Source organism: Rhinatrema bivittatum, chromosome 8 (genome assembly GCF_901001135.1).
Source record: "Rhinatrema bivittatum chromosome 8, aRhiBiv1.1, whole genome shotgun sequence".
Taxonomy (NCBI): Eukaryota; Metazoa; Chordata; class Amphibia; order Gymnophiona; family Rhinatrematidae; genus Rhinatrema; species Rhinatrema bivittatum.
In genome coordinates, this window is record NC_042622.1 from 23,445,319 (window position 1) to 23,463,175 (window position 17,857).

Genomic DNA, 17,857 nt, shown 5'->3' on the forward strand with positions numbered 1-17,857 from the left:
GTTACTGTTGCTAGTAATAGCAGTGGCTGTCAACTTAATTAATAGTAGGTAATGGACTTCTCCTCCAAGAACTTATCCAATCCTTTTTTAAACACAGCTATACTAACAGCATTAACCACATCCTCTGGCAACAAATTCCAGAGTTTAATTGTGCATTGAGTGAAGAAGAACTTTCTCCGATTATTTATTCATTTATTTATTTATTTATTGGTTTTTATATACTGCCGCTTATCAAGATATCACGTCGGTGTACAGAGAACATATTAACATACGCTTTAGCGTTATACATAGAACAAGATAGTAAAAGTTAATAAACTATATGCCAAAGCATTATATATAAAACAAAATATAAAAAGTAAAATTAATACAATGAACAATCAATAATGTGGAGGAGGCAAACAAGGCTTAAGTTAATTAAATATGCGTAGCAAAGGGTCAATAATAGATATAACAACTTAGGATATTACATAGAAATAGCTTAAAAATTAACATTGGTGGAAATAAATTAGTATGACGGGGAAGGTTGGGGGAGTGGGATGGTAGGAGAGAGAGTAAAAAGTTGGGAGAGAGAGGCTGTAACAGACGTTACATGTTAGGGGAGGCGATAAGTGTGAAACAAGAAGGCGTCATTAGTAATTAGTTTTAAATGTGCCACATGCTAACTTCATGGAATGCCCCCTAGTCTTTCTATTATCTGAAAGACTAAATAACCGATTCACATCTACCTGTGCTAGACCTCTCATGATTTTAAACACCTCTATCATATCCCCCCTCAGCCATCTCTTCTCCAAGCTGAAAAGTCCTAACCTCTTTAGTCTATCTGTTCCAGATTACTTATGGGACATTACAGGTGTTAGCAACGTGGATCCTTGGACCAACGGGAAGATGGTTCTACCCGTGGGGGGGAGCCCCACGGGTGTCCACCATTGGCAGACGAGGCTGGTGATGCCTAAGACCCCGCAGGGGCTTCACCAATACCAGTCCTCGTTCCCCTCAGGTTGAGTCCTTGGGTACCGGGGCCAGCTGGACTTAGGTGGGGTCTCAGGAAGCTGGTTGAGGTCAGGCAGGCAAGAGCCTTGGTGGACAGAGTAACTTGAGTAAACAAACAAGAGTTCAGGAAGGCAGCGAAACTCGTGGTCAGGCAGGCAAGGGTCTTGGCAGGTGGCGTATCTTGTAGTCAGGCAGGCAAGGATCTTGGCAGGTCGCGTATCTCATAGTCAGGCAGGCAAGGGTCTTGGCAGATCACGTATCTCATAGTCAGGCAGGCAAGGGTCTTTGCAGGCGGCGTATGGCAGAACAGGAACTCAGGAACAAGCGACAAAGCTTCCAGGAACAAACAGGAGCTAGGAGCAGCCAAGGCAAGGTCTGAGGAGCAGACCTTGCCTTAAACAGCATGAGGCCGTGGAGGAGGAGTCCAGGCCCCTCCTTCGGGTGATGCTGAAAAGGGGTCACATGGTGCGCACATGCGCCTGGGAGCCCAGGGGTTAGCTGAGAGGCCAGCGCGGGGCCTGACCGTGGCCTGGTCGGCGCGCGGCGCCCCGGCAGCAACCTGGTCAGGTCGTGACGGCAACGTGGGTGAGCCGGAGAGGAGAGCGTGCGGCAGTGTGCGCCGGCGGCGGTTCCCAGTTGCGTTGGTGACAACAGGCCCTAAGATGTTCAAAAAGACACTTAAAACCTTCCTTTTTGCTAAAAAACTTGAGACCCTAAAAACTTGAGACCCTAAAAACAACTCCAGTGCAGTAAAAAGGCATTCTACATTGCTAGACAATGAATTCCACTCTGCTTTTAAGATCACATCTAGAGCCACATTCTTATTATGTAAATCTAACTTGTTTTGTTTTTATTGTGAATGTTCTTACTGTGCACCAACTTGAGCTGAACGGTAGAGAGTGGGTCAAAAGTGTTTTTAAACAAGTAAAATAAAAATAAATAAGAGTGATGCAATTTTGAAGGTCTGTGTTTTCTTCCAGATTGATTTTCTTAGAAAGATCATTTATAACATAGAGAAAGGGCAACTGAAGAGGCAGTTCCCATTTTCCCAAGTTAAAAGCACCGAAGACAATGAAGGCTTGCGCTTCACGGTTTCGTTTCATGGACATTCAGATTATGAGCTGGAAGCAGCTTCTCTTGGAGAAAAAGAACAGGTGAGACCTCCCAAGGCCACCGTGAAACAACCCCCGTTTCACAGGTCAAAGGCTCAGCCTGAGTCTCAGATACAAATGCGGAATAAAAAGCACTGTTTGTCTTTCAGAACTGCTTTAGGCCCTCTAGTGAAGAGCACCAGCACCAGCACGTGTTAAAAATGGGCACAAATGCATGGTTTTAACGCACTTTAATGAATAGGCCTCCAAGTCTGACAGGCTTGGATAGACGCGATGCAAAAGAAATCTATTTACTAAAGTGCGTTAAAAATGTGCATTAATGCCGTATCTTTAATGCAGTATTTGCTAAGGGGTGTAAAGACTTTAGGAAGTTGCTGTATTCTTGCTGTCAGTAACACATCGGGGCTGCTAGCCATAGCAATGCAACCCCAGTGAGTAAAACACCTACTGTGGCCTGACGACAGCCTCTTAAGAACTGGAGAAGGGACTTTGAGGCCAAAATTCCCTCTCCAACCCCCTTAAAGAAGCAAATGGGACTCCAAGCCCTGACGTGACCCATCCCCCGCCATTGCACCACCCCCACCTGCCCCATCTAATGCCAGCCTAAGTTTATACGGGCAGAAGATCCTTGCCTATTTGCTCTGAGACATTAAATAGTAGGGATGTGAATCGTTTTTTGACGATTTAAAATATCGTCCCATATATTTTAAATCGTCAAAAATCGTTAGGGCCACGATACAATACCAATTCCCCCGATTTATCGTTAAAAAATCGTAAATCGGGGGAAGGGGGAGGGCAGGAAAACCAGCACACTAAAACCCCCTAAAACCCACCCCCGACCCTTTAAATTAAATCCCCCACCCTCCCGAACCCCCCCCCAAATGCTTTAAATTACCTGGGGATCCAGCGGTGGTCCAGAACGGCGGCGGTCCGGAACGGCCCCCTCAATTGAATCCTGTTGTCTTCAGCCGGCGCCATTTTGCAAAATGGCCGCCGCAAAATGGCGGCGGCCATAGACCAAAACGATTCGATGCAGGAGGTCGTTCCGGACCCCCGCTGGACTTTTGGCAAGTCTTGTGGGGGTCAGGAGGCCCCCCCAAGCTGGCCAAAAGTTCCTGGGAGTCCAGCGGGGTTCCGGGAGCGATTTCTTGCCGCAAATCGTTTTCCGTACGGAAAATGGCGCCGGCAGGAGATCGACTGCAGGAGGTCGTTCAGCGGGGGTTCCGGACCGCCGCTGAACGACCTCCTGCAGTTGATCTCCTGCCGGCGCCATTTTCCGTACGGAAAACGATTTGCGGCAAGAAATCGCTCCCGGAACCCCGCTGGACTCCCAGGAACTTTTGGCCAGCTTGGGGGGGCCTCCTGACCCCCACAAGACTTGCCAAAAGTCCAGCGGGGGTCCGGAACGACCTCCTGCGTCGAATCGTTTTGGTCTATGGCCGCCGCCATTTTGCGGCGGCCATTTTGCAAAATGGCGCCGGCTGAAGACAACAGGATTCAATTGAGGGGGCCGTTCCGGACCGCCGCCGTTCTGGACCACCGCTGGATCCCCAGGTAATTTAAAGCATTTGGGGGGGGGTTCGGGAGGGTGGGGGATTTAATTTAAAGGGTCGGGGGTGGGTTTTAGGGGGTTTTAGTGTGCCGGCTCACGATTTTAACGATTTTCACGATAGTTTACACACCCAAACGGCAACAATACGATTCCGTCCCCCTCCCAGCCGAAATCAATCGTTAAGACGATCGAGGACACGATTCACATCTCTATTAAATAGTGGGGCAGAGGAGAGCCTCCAGCCAGCCAGTGCTGCTTGACGCCTCTGTTCGAGCAGGACAGAGCAAGAGCTCTCTCGCCCCATGGCTTTGGCCGGCATTAGATGAACTAAGCAGGAGTAAGTGTGCCTTAGTACAGGGGAGGAGTGGTGGTGGGGTCGTCAGGGCTCAGCGTCCCTTCATTTGCTCAGGGGAGGAGGATAAGGAGCTGTAAGCTGGGACATCAGCAGGCACATTAGCCTGCCCATGCCTTTCACCCAAAATCTACTTCACCTCTTGAGGTGTAGTTAACTTCTGGTGTCAGCCCAGTGGGTTGCTACAAGTCACTGGCTTAGTGTGATTTGTGGTAAACCATTCCAGTATTAATGAGCTGGTTTGCATACAGCTCGTTCAAATTTTTCAGCATTAGGGGTTTTCTTTGTGTACGTTAATGATAACACAAACCTGTGCATTTCTATGTTTGTACATTACTGCTGCTTTATCATGTATGAGATACCACAACTTGAGCGCTGAACATATGTTAAGGCATTAATGTAGTTTAATAAATAGGTCCCGCTGTGACACACTAATTCACTCTGACTGCCTGATTGATATAATCTATTTGTATGTAAAAAACGAGCCTTGGTTTTCTCTGTCTCCAGTAGAGGATACTTGCTGTTTGTTATTTAAATATAGTCACAAAGAGATGAAAGATCACCGAGGTACTCAGTCTTCTGTCATGGGGAATGATATTCGAAAGGTCTGCTTTGAACAGGGATCTCCGGAGAGTTCAGGTCAGATCGGAATGGATAAACCCAACCTTGTACAAAGTGAAAAATACAATAGAAGCGCCTTGTGACATGCTCTAGTTGAAAATGCAAGATGCTCTGGACCTAATTTCTAAAGGATTTCTCCCATTCTGTGTTTGTGGGAGCAATCCTCTGTAAACCAGGCCCTATGATTGTAAAAAAAAAAAAAAAAATGGATTGAGCAGTTTGAGTGGCTGAACCCCTACTGGCTACTCTGTACCCTTATTCCTTCCCAATGTATTCATTCCTGTGACTGGAGACATGTAAGCCTTTTGAATTACAATGGTATATCCTTTGGACAGATTTGTAAATGTTGTGATCTGGGAGCAACAGTAATATCTATCCCAATCAAATAGCTGCTTTTTGTTTAGCATCGTATGGGATCTAATCACCACACCCCCCCGAAAAAAAAAATTGCTCCGCTGGGCAGTAACTCGACAGATAAACCCGATTCCTAATGTCGGCTTTGCCCTGGAAATGCGAGGGCAGCACCGCATAAATCACGTCGCCTCGAGGACTCACAGCAGTGCGCCGTGCATTCCAGATCGCAGCGGCGGCAGAAGGAGGAGTGCACGCGCAGACTTATCTTCCCAGGCTGGCAAAAAAAAAAAAAAAAGAAGAAGCTTCTCTAGAGAGATAATTGCTAGAAACTGGAAGGCTGACCTGGAAGAGCAGCTTATAATTATGCCTGTCATTCCTCGGCAGGGTTTGCAAATGTTTCAGGATAGAATTGATTCTGGTTTCTGTTACAGTGCAGCAGGAATAGGAGAACGGCTCCCTTGCAATCTCGCTGTCATTTGTGGAGGAACTTCTAGGCTGGGGAGGAAGCTGAAACTTTATAGACGGAAAGGCCAAGTATTCAACCTGACAGGAAGAGTCCAAAATCCCAAAATTTCAATTTCAGTGGGCAGAATGGACCCCTAAAATTTTCCAATTTTTTTTCAACCAAATTGGGTGATATTGTATGTTTTTTGTTTTTTATTTGGATAAGATAGCGAATCAGAATCTGAAATCGGATTTGAGATTTTTCATTACACTAGATGTATTTCAAAAATAGGTGTCAACAGCCAGTCAGCCTAAAATGTTTAACTCTGTTATAGATACAATAAGAGAAAACAGCTAACTCTTCTGCCACCTTGAGCTATACCAAAGAAAGGAGAAAGAGGGAAACAAACGGAAACAAGAGCGCTCCACAGATAATACAATCAGAAATCCCTTGGAAAAATGCAGACGTGAATGTTTTTGGAAAAATTGCTCCATTCTTTCTCTCTGGGCCTAGAGATGGGATCCCCTGGCTTCATGCACTTTCTCCCCCCTCCTGTGGGGATGTGGTCCCCACGCTCAGTTTCTGCCTTGAGGACTCGGTCGTTGACCCTGCCCTGGCTATGTGACAGAAGCAGCTGGGTGTCGGCTATTCTTAAGGCAGCGGCCATTGCACAGATCCTTAGCTTCGAGAGTTTTTCTTTCTCACTCTTTTTTTTTCTTAAAAACACTATTTTACAAAACTATGGTTTATACTTTTCCCATAATCACATCAGTTGTCTTGTATAGGGCACCATGTTCTCATAAACAGAGCGAGTTAGTCAGCAGTTGGATACCCACAAGCATTGGTGTAGGTAAAATTTGTATAAAGTTTCATGTCTTCCCACTCTGTGCTTCCCTTGGCCTGGGGAGGGGACGTTTGATTCTGTGCTTATACTTCCTCTCTCCTCCTTGATGCTGGAGAAGGGGGGGGGGGTCCTCCCTTTTTGTGTGCTTCTTTCAACCAAGGAACAGCTGCTCTGCCCTGTGCTCACTGCGTCTCTCCTCTGCTGGTCCGGGGGAGAGAATCCCCGGTTCCTCTTCTGGGGACCAGGGGAAGGGGATCGTCTGTCCTGCGCTGGTCACATGACAGAGGAGACGGCCTGTCATGTGACCAGCGCAGCCAACGTCGGCCATCTTTTAGATCAGCCACTGTAAAAGCTTCCCCACACAACTTTTCTCAACAAAATTACACCGTTTACATTTTCTGCAGACATCTCAGCCATATATGTTAGTGTCTTCGCAGATTTTCAAGAAACACAGAGTGACCTTGCTTGCTAGGAGGGTGGAAAAAGTATTCTAGTATTCCCTTTTGTTGAGAAGTAAACAATCTTAAATTTCACTCCAAACATAAGGAGCGACAGTATGTAGTATCTCTATCTGCCTCTCTTTAAAGCAGCTTGAACAAAAGGGAATCACTTCACATAGTCACTATTAGGAGTACCTTCAGCTTTGAGGAGGACTTTTTGTTTGTTTGTTTGTTTTTTTACTTTCAGTATCTCCTAAAATAAGATAATGGCATTAACTTGTAAAGCTTGCCAGTTTCACGGTCACTTTTTAACTCTCCGTACTTGAAAATGAAAATATTTAGTTTGAATGCATATAAAAATTTTTCTTTCAAAATTGAAACTGTAATAGAATAACAGTCTATTCAGTAATGATTTTTTTTTTTTACTTATAATACCAATGCATTATTTCTCAAATGCAATAATGAAATGAGCCCTCTTGAAGCCTGTAGATCCTTCAGCCAGTTTTATTTGGACTCCAACCCTCATGCACTTGGACGTCCATATTCAAAAGGGTTTATGAGGGTAAACTGGACTACTGCAACTCCCTCCTTCTAGGCCTACCAGCATTCACCACAAAACCACTTCAGATGGTCCTTAATGCCTCAGCAAGAATCCTCTCAAATGCCAAAAAAAGAGATCATATTACCCCAATCCTTCTTCATCTCCACTGGCTCCCGATTAAATTCAGGATCCAATTCAAATCCTTAATGATGATACATAAAGCTTTGCACAACATTGCACCGCTCAAGTTAACATTCCAAATTCAACTACACACATCTACAAAACCGACCAGAAGCGCTTATCAAAACAGACTAACCACCCAACCGGCTAAATCCTCGCTGAGGAAACGCGCTCTATCCACAGCGGGCCCTTCACTCTGGAACTCGCTTCCTCCAGACCTTCGCCTTGAACCATGCCACGCTACATTCAAAAAGAAACTTAAGACTTGGTTATTCAAACAAGCATTCCCGTAGAACCAAGAGCAGGAAGAAAATCAGTCACATATTTTCCGATTACCCCAGCATATTTCACATAACCTTGTTATTTAACCATGTTATTTTTCTCATTAACCCTCATGTTATTTTACCAACTGCTATTGTATTTTATTTATTGTCATTTTTTATTGCCATTTTTCATTGATATTTATTGTTGTTTATTTATTAATTATTTATTAATTGTTATTGCATTTATTTTCATCTATTAATTGTTATTTATTAATTGTTAGCATTGTTATATATATATATTTTTTTTCTGTTTCTTGGATTAACTATGTTCATTGTAAACCGCTAACTTGAAGCGATAGTTACTGTTCATTGTAAACCGGGGTGATATGTATATTATACAGGAACCTTCGGTATATAAATCCGTAAATAAATAAATAAATAAATAAACTCAGCTTTAACCCACATAAATCTTGACCTTCAAAAACATCCCCCCTTCTGTCTGGGTAACGTTATCTGGATATTCAGCAGAACACTTATCTGGATAAATTCAGCTGAATGTCTGATAATCTTTCCCGCTGGGCGGGTGTTTATTATGCGTCTCTTAGTCCTTGAGTTTCTTATTGATAGGGGACTACAGATCCCAGAAGGTTAGGAAAGCAAACAGAGAGAGGAGGACCCTGACAGGGCTGAGTAAGGCTGTCCTGAATGAGTTGGATGACCCTACTCACATTTTCAGTCCAACTTCCTGGACACCCAACACGGGACTGGGTCTTGAAATTATTCACAAATGGGTTTTCCTGTGCTGGATCCCAGTGCTACGTTAACTGCAAATTCAGATTTGACCGTCACATGTTCTAATGCTTTTGTTCATTTAAATGTTTGCAATTCGCCTTGAGATCAACTTTGGGAAAAGGCTGAATATTAAATATTATTATTAATAATAATAATAATAATAATAATAATAATTTTCAGAGCAGTCGTCATTTGCCATGCTCTGTACATCTTCATTTTCATTCTTTTCACAGCTGTTGGTCTTTCAGATCATTGAAAATGTGTAATCTGATGATTTGTCACAGCACCGGGAACAGAAAGCCATGAACTTGTGCTTTTAACACAAAGCATCAGATTGTCCATAGGATTAGATCACCTTACACTTCCTTGTTATTAAACCCCCTCAAGAAAGGGATGTGTCTCTGCTTTTGAAAACTTCTGCACTTATTTCCTTTCTCTTGTCCCTGGTGGAAATTTAAGGAGGGCTTCTACTTGCTTTGCAAGGTCAGCTCATTACAAACACTGTGAGCTTTGTAACATAGTAGCATGGCAAATGTGGGCAAATGCAAACCTGTCCCACTCCCAGAAGCCCTAAGACCTGTCTTCCACACATTTCCCCTGCATTTTTCCCCTAGAAAAGTGGGAGATGGGTGAATGGCTGCAGACTACGTGTGGTGGACTCTTTTCAGGTCGCGATGCCCCTGGGCGAACTTTACATTTAAAAATGATGCATTTATAATAACAGATTTTACATGAGAAAGGCCATTCATTCTCTTCTGAAGTAAAAATCGCAACATGTATATTATTTTTACCTGCACTGCTTCCTTGGAAAAGGACCATTGCTGGTTGGCAAGAGTAGCAATAGGGGTGGGATAGAAACCACCTCATTTACAGAGGAGAGCGAGTGAAACTAGGGATGAGATGGTGGCTTCCCCCCTCCCACACACCGGTCAAAACCATTGAAAGGGCCGGGGGGGGGGGGGGGCGGGGAGGGGGGTGTCCCCTTTGGGTCTGACCCTTTTGTTCACTTGAAATGCTGCAGGAGGGGGAAAGCAGGGGAAAGAGCTAGATTATGAAAGTTTTAATGAAAAATTCTATGCTAATGATATGCAAAAATAAACCTGTGTAGAACAGCTCATTACCTGTCAGTGCGTAGAAAAATAACACCTGTGCGTGTGCCCAGGAGCGAACACAGACCCATTAATACAGAAAACAGAACTACGTCTTCAAGAGATGTAGGTAGGTTCTTGCAATAACATCTGCGTTAGCGCACTAATCTTAATGTTAGTAAGTGAATGCAAAACTCATTTGCACATCATTAAAATGGGCTGTTAGGGCACATTAATTAATGCAAGTTAATTAACACATTAATGACAGATGTAAATGCATTTTAGTACATTGGCCTCAAGATTTGAAGGCAGAAATAAATGTCATTTTCTCAAAATATTGAACTTGAGTTTATGAATCTCTTTTCTTTGAATTATCTAGATTATGGCTCTTCTGGACAAAATTATACAGAACACCCCTAAAGCTGTAATTTCCTTTGCTAGAAGACCTCCTCCGATGCATGTCATACGTGAAGGCTTGTTGGATTTACAGAAGGATCATGAATCAGATAAATTGCGGTATGAGAAATTCATATTATATGCTAATTATTTGTAATGGCTTTATAATTATTATTTAATGAGCACTTAGCCTATTTTTCACTGAATAGCTAATTTATATGGTTGCAAGGTATGTGGCTCCAGAAAACATTGCATTTTAAGTTTGATCTCATGTAGGTTAGGTTCTTTACTTATGGCTTCTATGGTTCTTTTCCCCAGTTGTAAAAATTGTTTCGCCCTCTTGTACCACAACACAGGTATTTTTCTGTGTATAAATTAGCTATACATTTAACCATGCATATTTCTGTTTATTTTCTTTTTTTTTTTTTTGTTAGATTTGCTTGACCAACTCAAATCCTCTTGCAGACCCCTGGGTTAAGTGACATATTTAGGGTCTCACAGTGGGGCCGATGTAATAAAACACGCATGCACAACCACCTCATCTGGACGCGTGATGGTATATTTTAAGTAGCTGCCTTGTTAAAAGGGATGTGCTGGGGGAAATTGTGCATCCCTAGCGCTGAGCATGGTGCGCCCAGGGGAGCAGTGGCTGGGCGGCCATTAGGAAAATGGGCACTCAATACGAGCATCCGTTTTCTGGCTCTACAGTTTGGCTAGTGAGAGAAGCTGGCGCATTGACATTGATGTCCTGTATTTCTGCCATATAATTCCAATTATTTTATAATTCCTTGGTATAATTATCTTAGTATCACCCTATAATTCCAGTGGATTATCTTAGTCTTTTAGTATCCACTGCATTGTTTTAGTATCACAAGCAGGAGGAACAAAAAAGGGAACAAGACTCGTGGTTGATTTATCACCAGCTCCGGGGCTGGCGTTAAATTTGCCGCATTATAACAGGTGTGTTAGCCGAGCAGCGATTTTCTTCAACGGGAGGTAATAGCTAATAGCCTCATCTACGTGGTATTTACATGTGTTGAGCACTATTTAGCTACAGGTGAGTTTGGACACGCGTTTTGGATCCACTAATCCCCTTATTGCATCGGATGTTAGTCTAGCGTGAGCAAAACACACATCCAAGCGCACCCTGAGCTGTGCGCTAGGCTGAGCGCAATGTATTGCATCAGCCTGAATGAGTGGCGAATAAGGGAATTATTGAGTTATAGCACCCGAGTTTAAAGCTGTCTCTTCTTTGCTAAACTGCCAGCCAAATCACTGTACAATTTAAAAGTGATATGCACAATGTGTAATATTTTTAGGCTAATTAAGCTCTTTCTGTGGGGGAGGAATTTCAGTTGTGACACCAGAAATAACACCATTACTCTTTCGATAATGCTCTTAAAACGTTACAACAGGACTGTTAAATGTTTCATCTGAAAGACAGCAGCCTCTGTAGCGCCGAGAACTTCGACGTCATGCTGGGTCACTGGTTCAGTACCAGCTCTGGAGAAAGAATGCCCGCGCCTACCCTCAGGATCTTGAGTTACATGGAGGTCTCTCTTCGGTTCTCCAAGCCCCAAAGCTGCTTTGCTTCTGAGATCTTACAGCAGGGAAGGGGAACCAAGATACCCCTAATGAATATGCATGAGAGAGTTCTTGCTTGCATGCTACAATTGTAAGGAGAGTTATAATATACATATTCATTAAGGATATCCTGAAACCCTGGCTGGTTTGCAGCCTCCGAAGACTGGAGGTTCCCCATCCTACAGAAACAGAGTCCAGAGAACTATGAGCACAGGCAGGGATGTGCAAAAATCTTCTAAAATGAAGCCAAAACGTAGAAAAACTGCAGGATTTGCCCCTTGTAATTATTTATAGCCACACCTTGCTTAATTTTTCATCCTAACCTCAAAGGCACATATTGTAAATAACCAATTAATTTTGCACTATTGTACATAAGAACGCCCAGCAGTTCTGTTTCACCATTCTTCCTGTGCAGATTTATTATGCTTTGCATGAAAGATTTGGCTTATACCTTACAGCAAACATTTTCACGAAAAAGCAATCAATGTCAAATTCTAGCAAAATTATTGCAGCATGAGAAATTTAGCTTTTACACCTCCTTGGCATCAGAAATGCCAGGTGCTATTACCTTACTGTCTGCTAGGAGGAAAAGCGAAAGACTTCAGTGAATAATGGACAGACAGGGTAGAATATCAACTTATTTGAGTACATTTTCAAAGTAATTATGCCTATAATCATGTACCTGCTATTTTATAAGCATTGAAAATATACATGTATTTTTGGTTTCCAATGAACATTTACCTGCGCAAAAAAGGGGCAATCTAGGGGCATTCCAGGGTGAGGCCAAGAGATACATGCGGAAATTGCTATTTTATAAGAGATTTATATGAATACATTAGGCAACTTATTCACATAAATTTACACCTGATAATTATATAGAGCAATTGATATCAGACTCATCTGTTGTCTGCTATTTTTCGGTGGGAGGTCTGGGTGAACTGGGGCAGTTCAGCGTGAAGGACTAGGAGGGACTTGGTGAACTGGAGATAGACTGGGTGAACTGATGGAGGTATTGGAAAACTCATGATTTCAAGTACATATACATATCTTAAAATATACCTACTTCTGCATGTAAATTAAGGTGTCATGCATGCATGTATATATAGAAACATAGAAATGACGGCAGAAGAAGACCAAATGGCCCATCCAGTCTGCCCAGCAAGCTTTCATACTTATTTTTCTCATACTTATCTGTTACTCTGACCGCTGAGGTCAGGGCCCTTATTGGTAACTTTTTGGTTCTAATTTCCTTCCACCCCCGCCATTGATGTAGAGAGCAGTGCTGGAGCTGCATCAAAGTGAAGTATCAAGCCTAATTGGTTAGGGGTAGTAACCGCTGCAATAAGCAAGCTACTCCCACGCCTATTTGTTTACTCAGGCTGTGCAATTTAGTCCTTGTTGGTTGTTGTCTGAATATAAATCCTCTTTTCTTCATTCCCTTTTTTAAAAAATGGTTTTTGCATATAAAATATACACGTGCATTTTTATCAAATAGGTAGCGAGCATGCATGCTTTCAATGCATTGCAAATATTCATGCGTACTGAAGCATACGTTGCACACTTTCTGAGCTGAACTGTGCTGTAGTTTATGAACTGTGCAGCAGCCCACAGGCACAGTTTATAAAATACTGGAATAAATCTCCTGCATGCCCACTTATTTATTTATTTTATTTAGTCGTAGATTCCACATCTTCCATAAAATTTGTCCAGTGCAAATTGAATAAAACAAATTCATAAATAATACATAGGACTCTGATAAAACCATAAAGCATCAAAAATATAGATCAACACTTAAAATTAAATAAATAAAATTAAAAGCATTAGTAAGTAAATAGGTTTGAAAGTTATCCTTATTACATGTAAAAGATAAAACTGAGTTGTTAGTGTATCTAATTTTCTTGCATACTACTAATGTAAGGTCAGCATTAGTTGATCTGTCAGGACATTAATGTAAGAGGGCTACCTGTGGGTCAGTTTCTTCAATGAAATTGCTCAACAGAGTGCAATAATAAAGCTTAAAGCTTACTATAAGATTTGAAGTTGCTTTTCCTGGAAACAAGATATAATATTTGATACTGAGTTAGATAAAAAGAAAACAAATCAAACCTCCCATGATCTGTTATTAGGAAAGCAATAAACTCCAAACAGACAGAAAGTGTAGCTTTATCAGTGGTGGTGTACTTCAAGCAAGTCCATTTTGAGCATTTGGAGACGGAATTGGTGTGTCTTTTTAAAAGATTCTGCATGAAGATATTTGCTATCAGAAATCCAGGGTTAAGTTACAGACAGTCTAGAAATTGTAAAAGATGTTCTTGTAGATAGCATCTTCAAAACCTCTTTGAGAATAAGGAACACTTGATTGTGTAATTTACAGCAAAGTTTTCTGAACTGGAAAACAGAATGGACAGATGATAAGGAAGAGGTGAAAGAAGGCAGAGAGTAGGGATGTGGAGAGAAAACACAGAAGGTGGGAAAGGGGATGGACAAGGCATAGGGTAAGGAGGGGGACAGAGAGGGCGTGTTTGCTGTTATACAATGCCTAGTTCAGGGGCGGTTCTATAATGAGGCAGGGTGAGGCAGCTACCTCAGACTGGGAGAGGCAACAGTGCATCCAAAAGCACTCCTGTGGCAGTCACCTCACCATGCCAGAGCAGGGCTGCGACAGAGCCTATCCTGCTGTGAGCCGATGATTGAAGGCTCAGCTGGGCTGTGGCAGAGCCCATTCCACCGCAGCCCAAGCATGCGAGCCCTGGTGGGGGCCACAGCGGAGCCCATCCCATTGCAACTTGAAGATGCAAAACCTGGTGGGGCTGCAGCGAAGGCATGGGGGAGCCCATCCTGCTGTGGCATGAAGGTCCCTTCCACTGCAACCCAAAAATTGAAGGCCTGGAGGGACCACGGCGGAGCCCAACCCACCACAACCTCAAGATGTGAGGCCCGAAGAGAGGAGCTGTAGGCTGCTGTGGACCCTATCCCTCAGCGGCTGAATAAGAGAGGGGTAGGTCCTAAGAGAATGTGTGTGTGTGTAAGAGAGAGTGAAAGCCTGTGTGTGTATTGTGAGAGAGCCTATATGCATGTGTGTATGTGTATGTGAGAGAGCCTGTGTGCATATCTATGTGTGTGTGCGTGTGTGTGTGAAAGAGAGAGAAAGGTGTGAGTGACTGCCTGTGCTGTATGTGTGTGTGTGTGAGAGAGAGCCTTTATGCATGGATGTATGTGTGTGTATGAGGAAGAGAGAGTATGAGTGTGTGTCTGTGTTCATGTTTTGTGTGTTTGTGTGAGAGAGAAGGCCCGTGTGCCTGTTTGTGCGTTTGTGTGTGTGAGAGAGAGACGTAAAGGGTGTGAGTACCTGCATGCATGCATGTCTGAGAGAGAGCCTACATGCATGTGAATGGGAGGTGTGAGTGAGTGCCCATTAGAGATGTGAATCGTGTGATCGATCGTCTTAACGATCGATTTCGGCTGGGGTGGGGGGGGAGGGAATCTTATCGTTGCGGTTTTGTTTTTTAAAATATCGTGTAAATCGTAAATCGGGGAAGAGCGGGAAAACCGGCACACTAAAACATCCCTAAAACCCACCCCGACCCTTTAAAATAAATCCCCCACCCTCCCGAACCCCCCCAAAATGCCTTAAATTACCTGGGGTCCAGAGGGAGGGTCCCGGTGTGATCTTTTACTCTCGGGCCTCCGCTGCGTTGTAGAAATGGCGCCGGCGCTACCTTTGCCCTGTCATATGACAGCAGGACAAAGGTAGCGCCGGCGCCATTTTGTTTTTTTGTCCCCCGACGTCAGGAGCGTAGGAGATCGCTCCCGGACCCCCGCTGGACCCCCAGGGACTTTTGGCCAGCTTGGGGGGGCCTCCTGACCCCCACAAGACTTGCCAAAAGTCCAGCGGGGGTCCGGGAACGACCTCCTAAACTCGAATCGTTTTGCCGTACGGCAAAATGGCACCGGCTATACGGCGTATGGCCGGCGCCATTTTGTACGGCAAAACGATTCACATCCCTAGTGCCCATGTGCATATGAGTGTGTGTGTGAGAGACTCCCCTCCCATTGTTCCTCCCGATGATTTGACCTGTGCTGTGCTGTGCCTTGGGGGAGTGTCATCTCATTCTTTGCCTCCGACATCAGATTGCCTGGCCTAGTAAATCATTTGCAGCAGGAGACACAAGCAGGGAAGTTTGTGATGAGAGAGTTTATTTAGTTTAGCAGTACACATGATAAATGTGGGAAGATATATGTAGCTTGCACCTGCAAATAAAATCAGAAATTGCATATACGACATTAATTACAAATGAGCCACATAACTGGCTTGATGTTTTTGATCTCGTTGTAGTTGATTTGGTTAAGAAGGCCTTCTGAGGAGATGATTGGTTAAAGGTCCTTTTGCAAAAGGAAACGTAATAGATTTTTAGATTTAATTTGCTGCCACTATCTAAGCTTAATAGTATGATGGATCTTGTCCCATTTATATGACTTGATTTTGTCAGTCTGTGCATTCGCCTGTCAATGGATTTTGGTTAATTGTATTTTCTGCTTATTGATTAATGACAGCATTGCTTGACTTGGATTCCTAGAGGGAGCAGCAGCAAAAAATCACACTGGGATCCTACATTTTGCCTTTTGTAGGGTAGGGAGATGCATTTGTTTTCAAACAAAATGAAAAATGTAATGAGAAACTTATTTCATTAAATCAGAAAACAAAATAAAAAAACCCCTCTCTGCTGAAATTCGTAGTGTTTTTTAAAAGTTTCTTTCATTTGTAAATGAATGCCCCCCCAAGCTTTTCTCATGTCAAACAATTGACCCTCCCCTCTCCCTGGCCTTTGCATCACATTCCACCCCCAGATGCCACATACCCCATCCATGGGGGTCCTAGTAGTTGAAATGGGGCAGAAGCAATCCACAGATGCTCCTGCCTTGTGCTGGGTCCATTTTCAAAATGGCGCTGGCCAGCTCTGAGGCAATTGCCATTTATTTGTACAGGCACAGAGCATGCAACCGTGCAACAAACTGGACACCACGGGGCGGGAGCAACTGGGGAGCATTTCTGCCCTATTTCAACTACTGGGACCCCATGGATGAGTTGAGTGGCGTCTGGGGAGGGTGGGAGAGAAGGAGAAGGCTGGGGGGGGGGGCCAGAATTAACTTTTGGTTTTTTATTCCTTTCCACTATGCTGTATATTTTATGTCTAATAAACTAAATGAAATGAAATAAATATCAAACGAAATAAAAAACGAGTTAAAGAAATGAAGCGGAAAAAACTGAAATGAAACAATTTTTTTTATGTACCCCCCTTATTCCAGGGTTGTAGGCTCAGCTGCATTCTTTTATTTTAAGATTAAAAGTCTGAGTTTTACATTCCACCACTGCAGTTTATTTTATTTTATTTTTTTTAGTGCATTCCTCGTTTTGTTCTGCATTGGCAATAGGTGAGATAGCTCCATGTCATAAGGCATAGGGTGTGTACCGGTCCTAGTCTATGGATGTACAGCCCTGCTTTATATTTTCTGGAAAATTGGACTTGTAAGCCTATAGAGGTAATGGAGTAGAACCCAGACCAGCTCAGCCTGTCCCTCACCACATGGGTACCCTCAGAGCACTTTTCATTAATAACCTGTAGAAAGCATCCTGTTAGTAAAGATGTGATTTATGAGACAATATCATAACTTGGGCACCCTTGTATACCTCTGCCAGCTTATAATAACCACAGATTATCAAGACTGCAGCTTTATTAGCATTAATTTATGACAATACAGGGATCTCAATTTTCTAAACTGTCTGTGGTACTCAATTTGTGTGCGTTAAGTGGGCCCGTGGAGATTTGTGCCAGCATTTCAAACCTACGTGATAGGAGGCTCACAGTTGATAAAATATCATGTTATTTCTGCCCCTAAAGAACACACATGCATTTCTAATACTGGAAAATGTATACTCCCTCTACCCATTTAAAAAAAAAAACAAAACAAAAACATGCATATATTTTAGGCATGAAATAGTTGTAAAAATGTCCATGTAACAGCTCTGAATTAAATGCAGAGGCAGGTATATTGTAATGTATGAGCGTACATCATTCTGAAAATTATTTGCTTGTCGATACCTCCCCCAGTCCGCTCAGACCTCCCCACCCAAAAACTGCACACAAACGACAAACCTGATTAGATTGCACGTGTCAGTTAGTAAGCGTAAAAATTGTTCAGACAAGTTTGGCGGTGTATGCGGAGTATATCTCTTGCAGTATAGAAACTTGCATGCCCTGGGATGCCCCTGGCCCGCCCCATGTTAAAATTTACACGTGATAT

The 17,857-nt window shown here is 43.2% G+C and overlaps 1 protein-coding gene across 1 annotated transcript in view; it reads left to right on the forward strand.

Moving 5' to 3' along the window:
* LOC115097993 (disheveled-associated activator of morphogenesis 2-like) overlaps positions 1-17,857 on the forward strand; it is a 108,126-nt gene that overhangs the window by 36,257 nt on the left and 54,012 nt on the right. The window contains exons 4-5 of the mRNA XM_029614228.1: positions 1,971-2,144; positions 9,954-10,090. Coding sequence (XP_029470088.1) covers positions 1,971-2,144; positions 9,954-10,090 — 311 coding nt within the window. The remainder of the gene's footprint in view (positions 1-1,970; positions 2,145-9,953; positions 10,091-17,857) is intronic.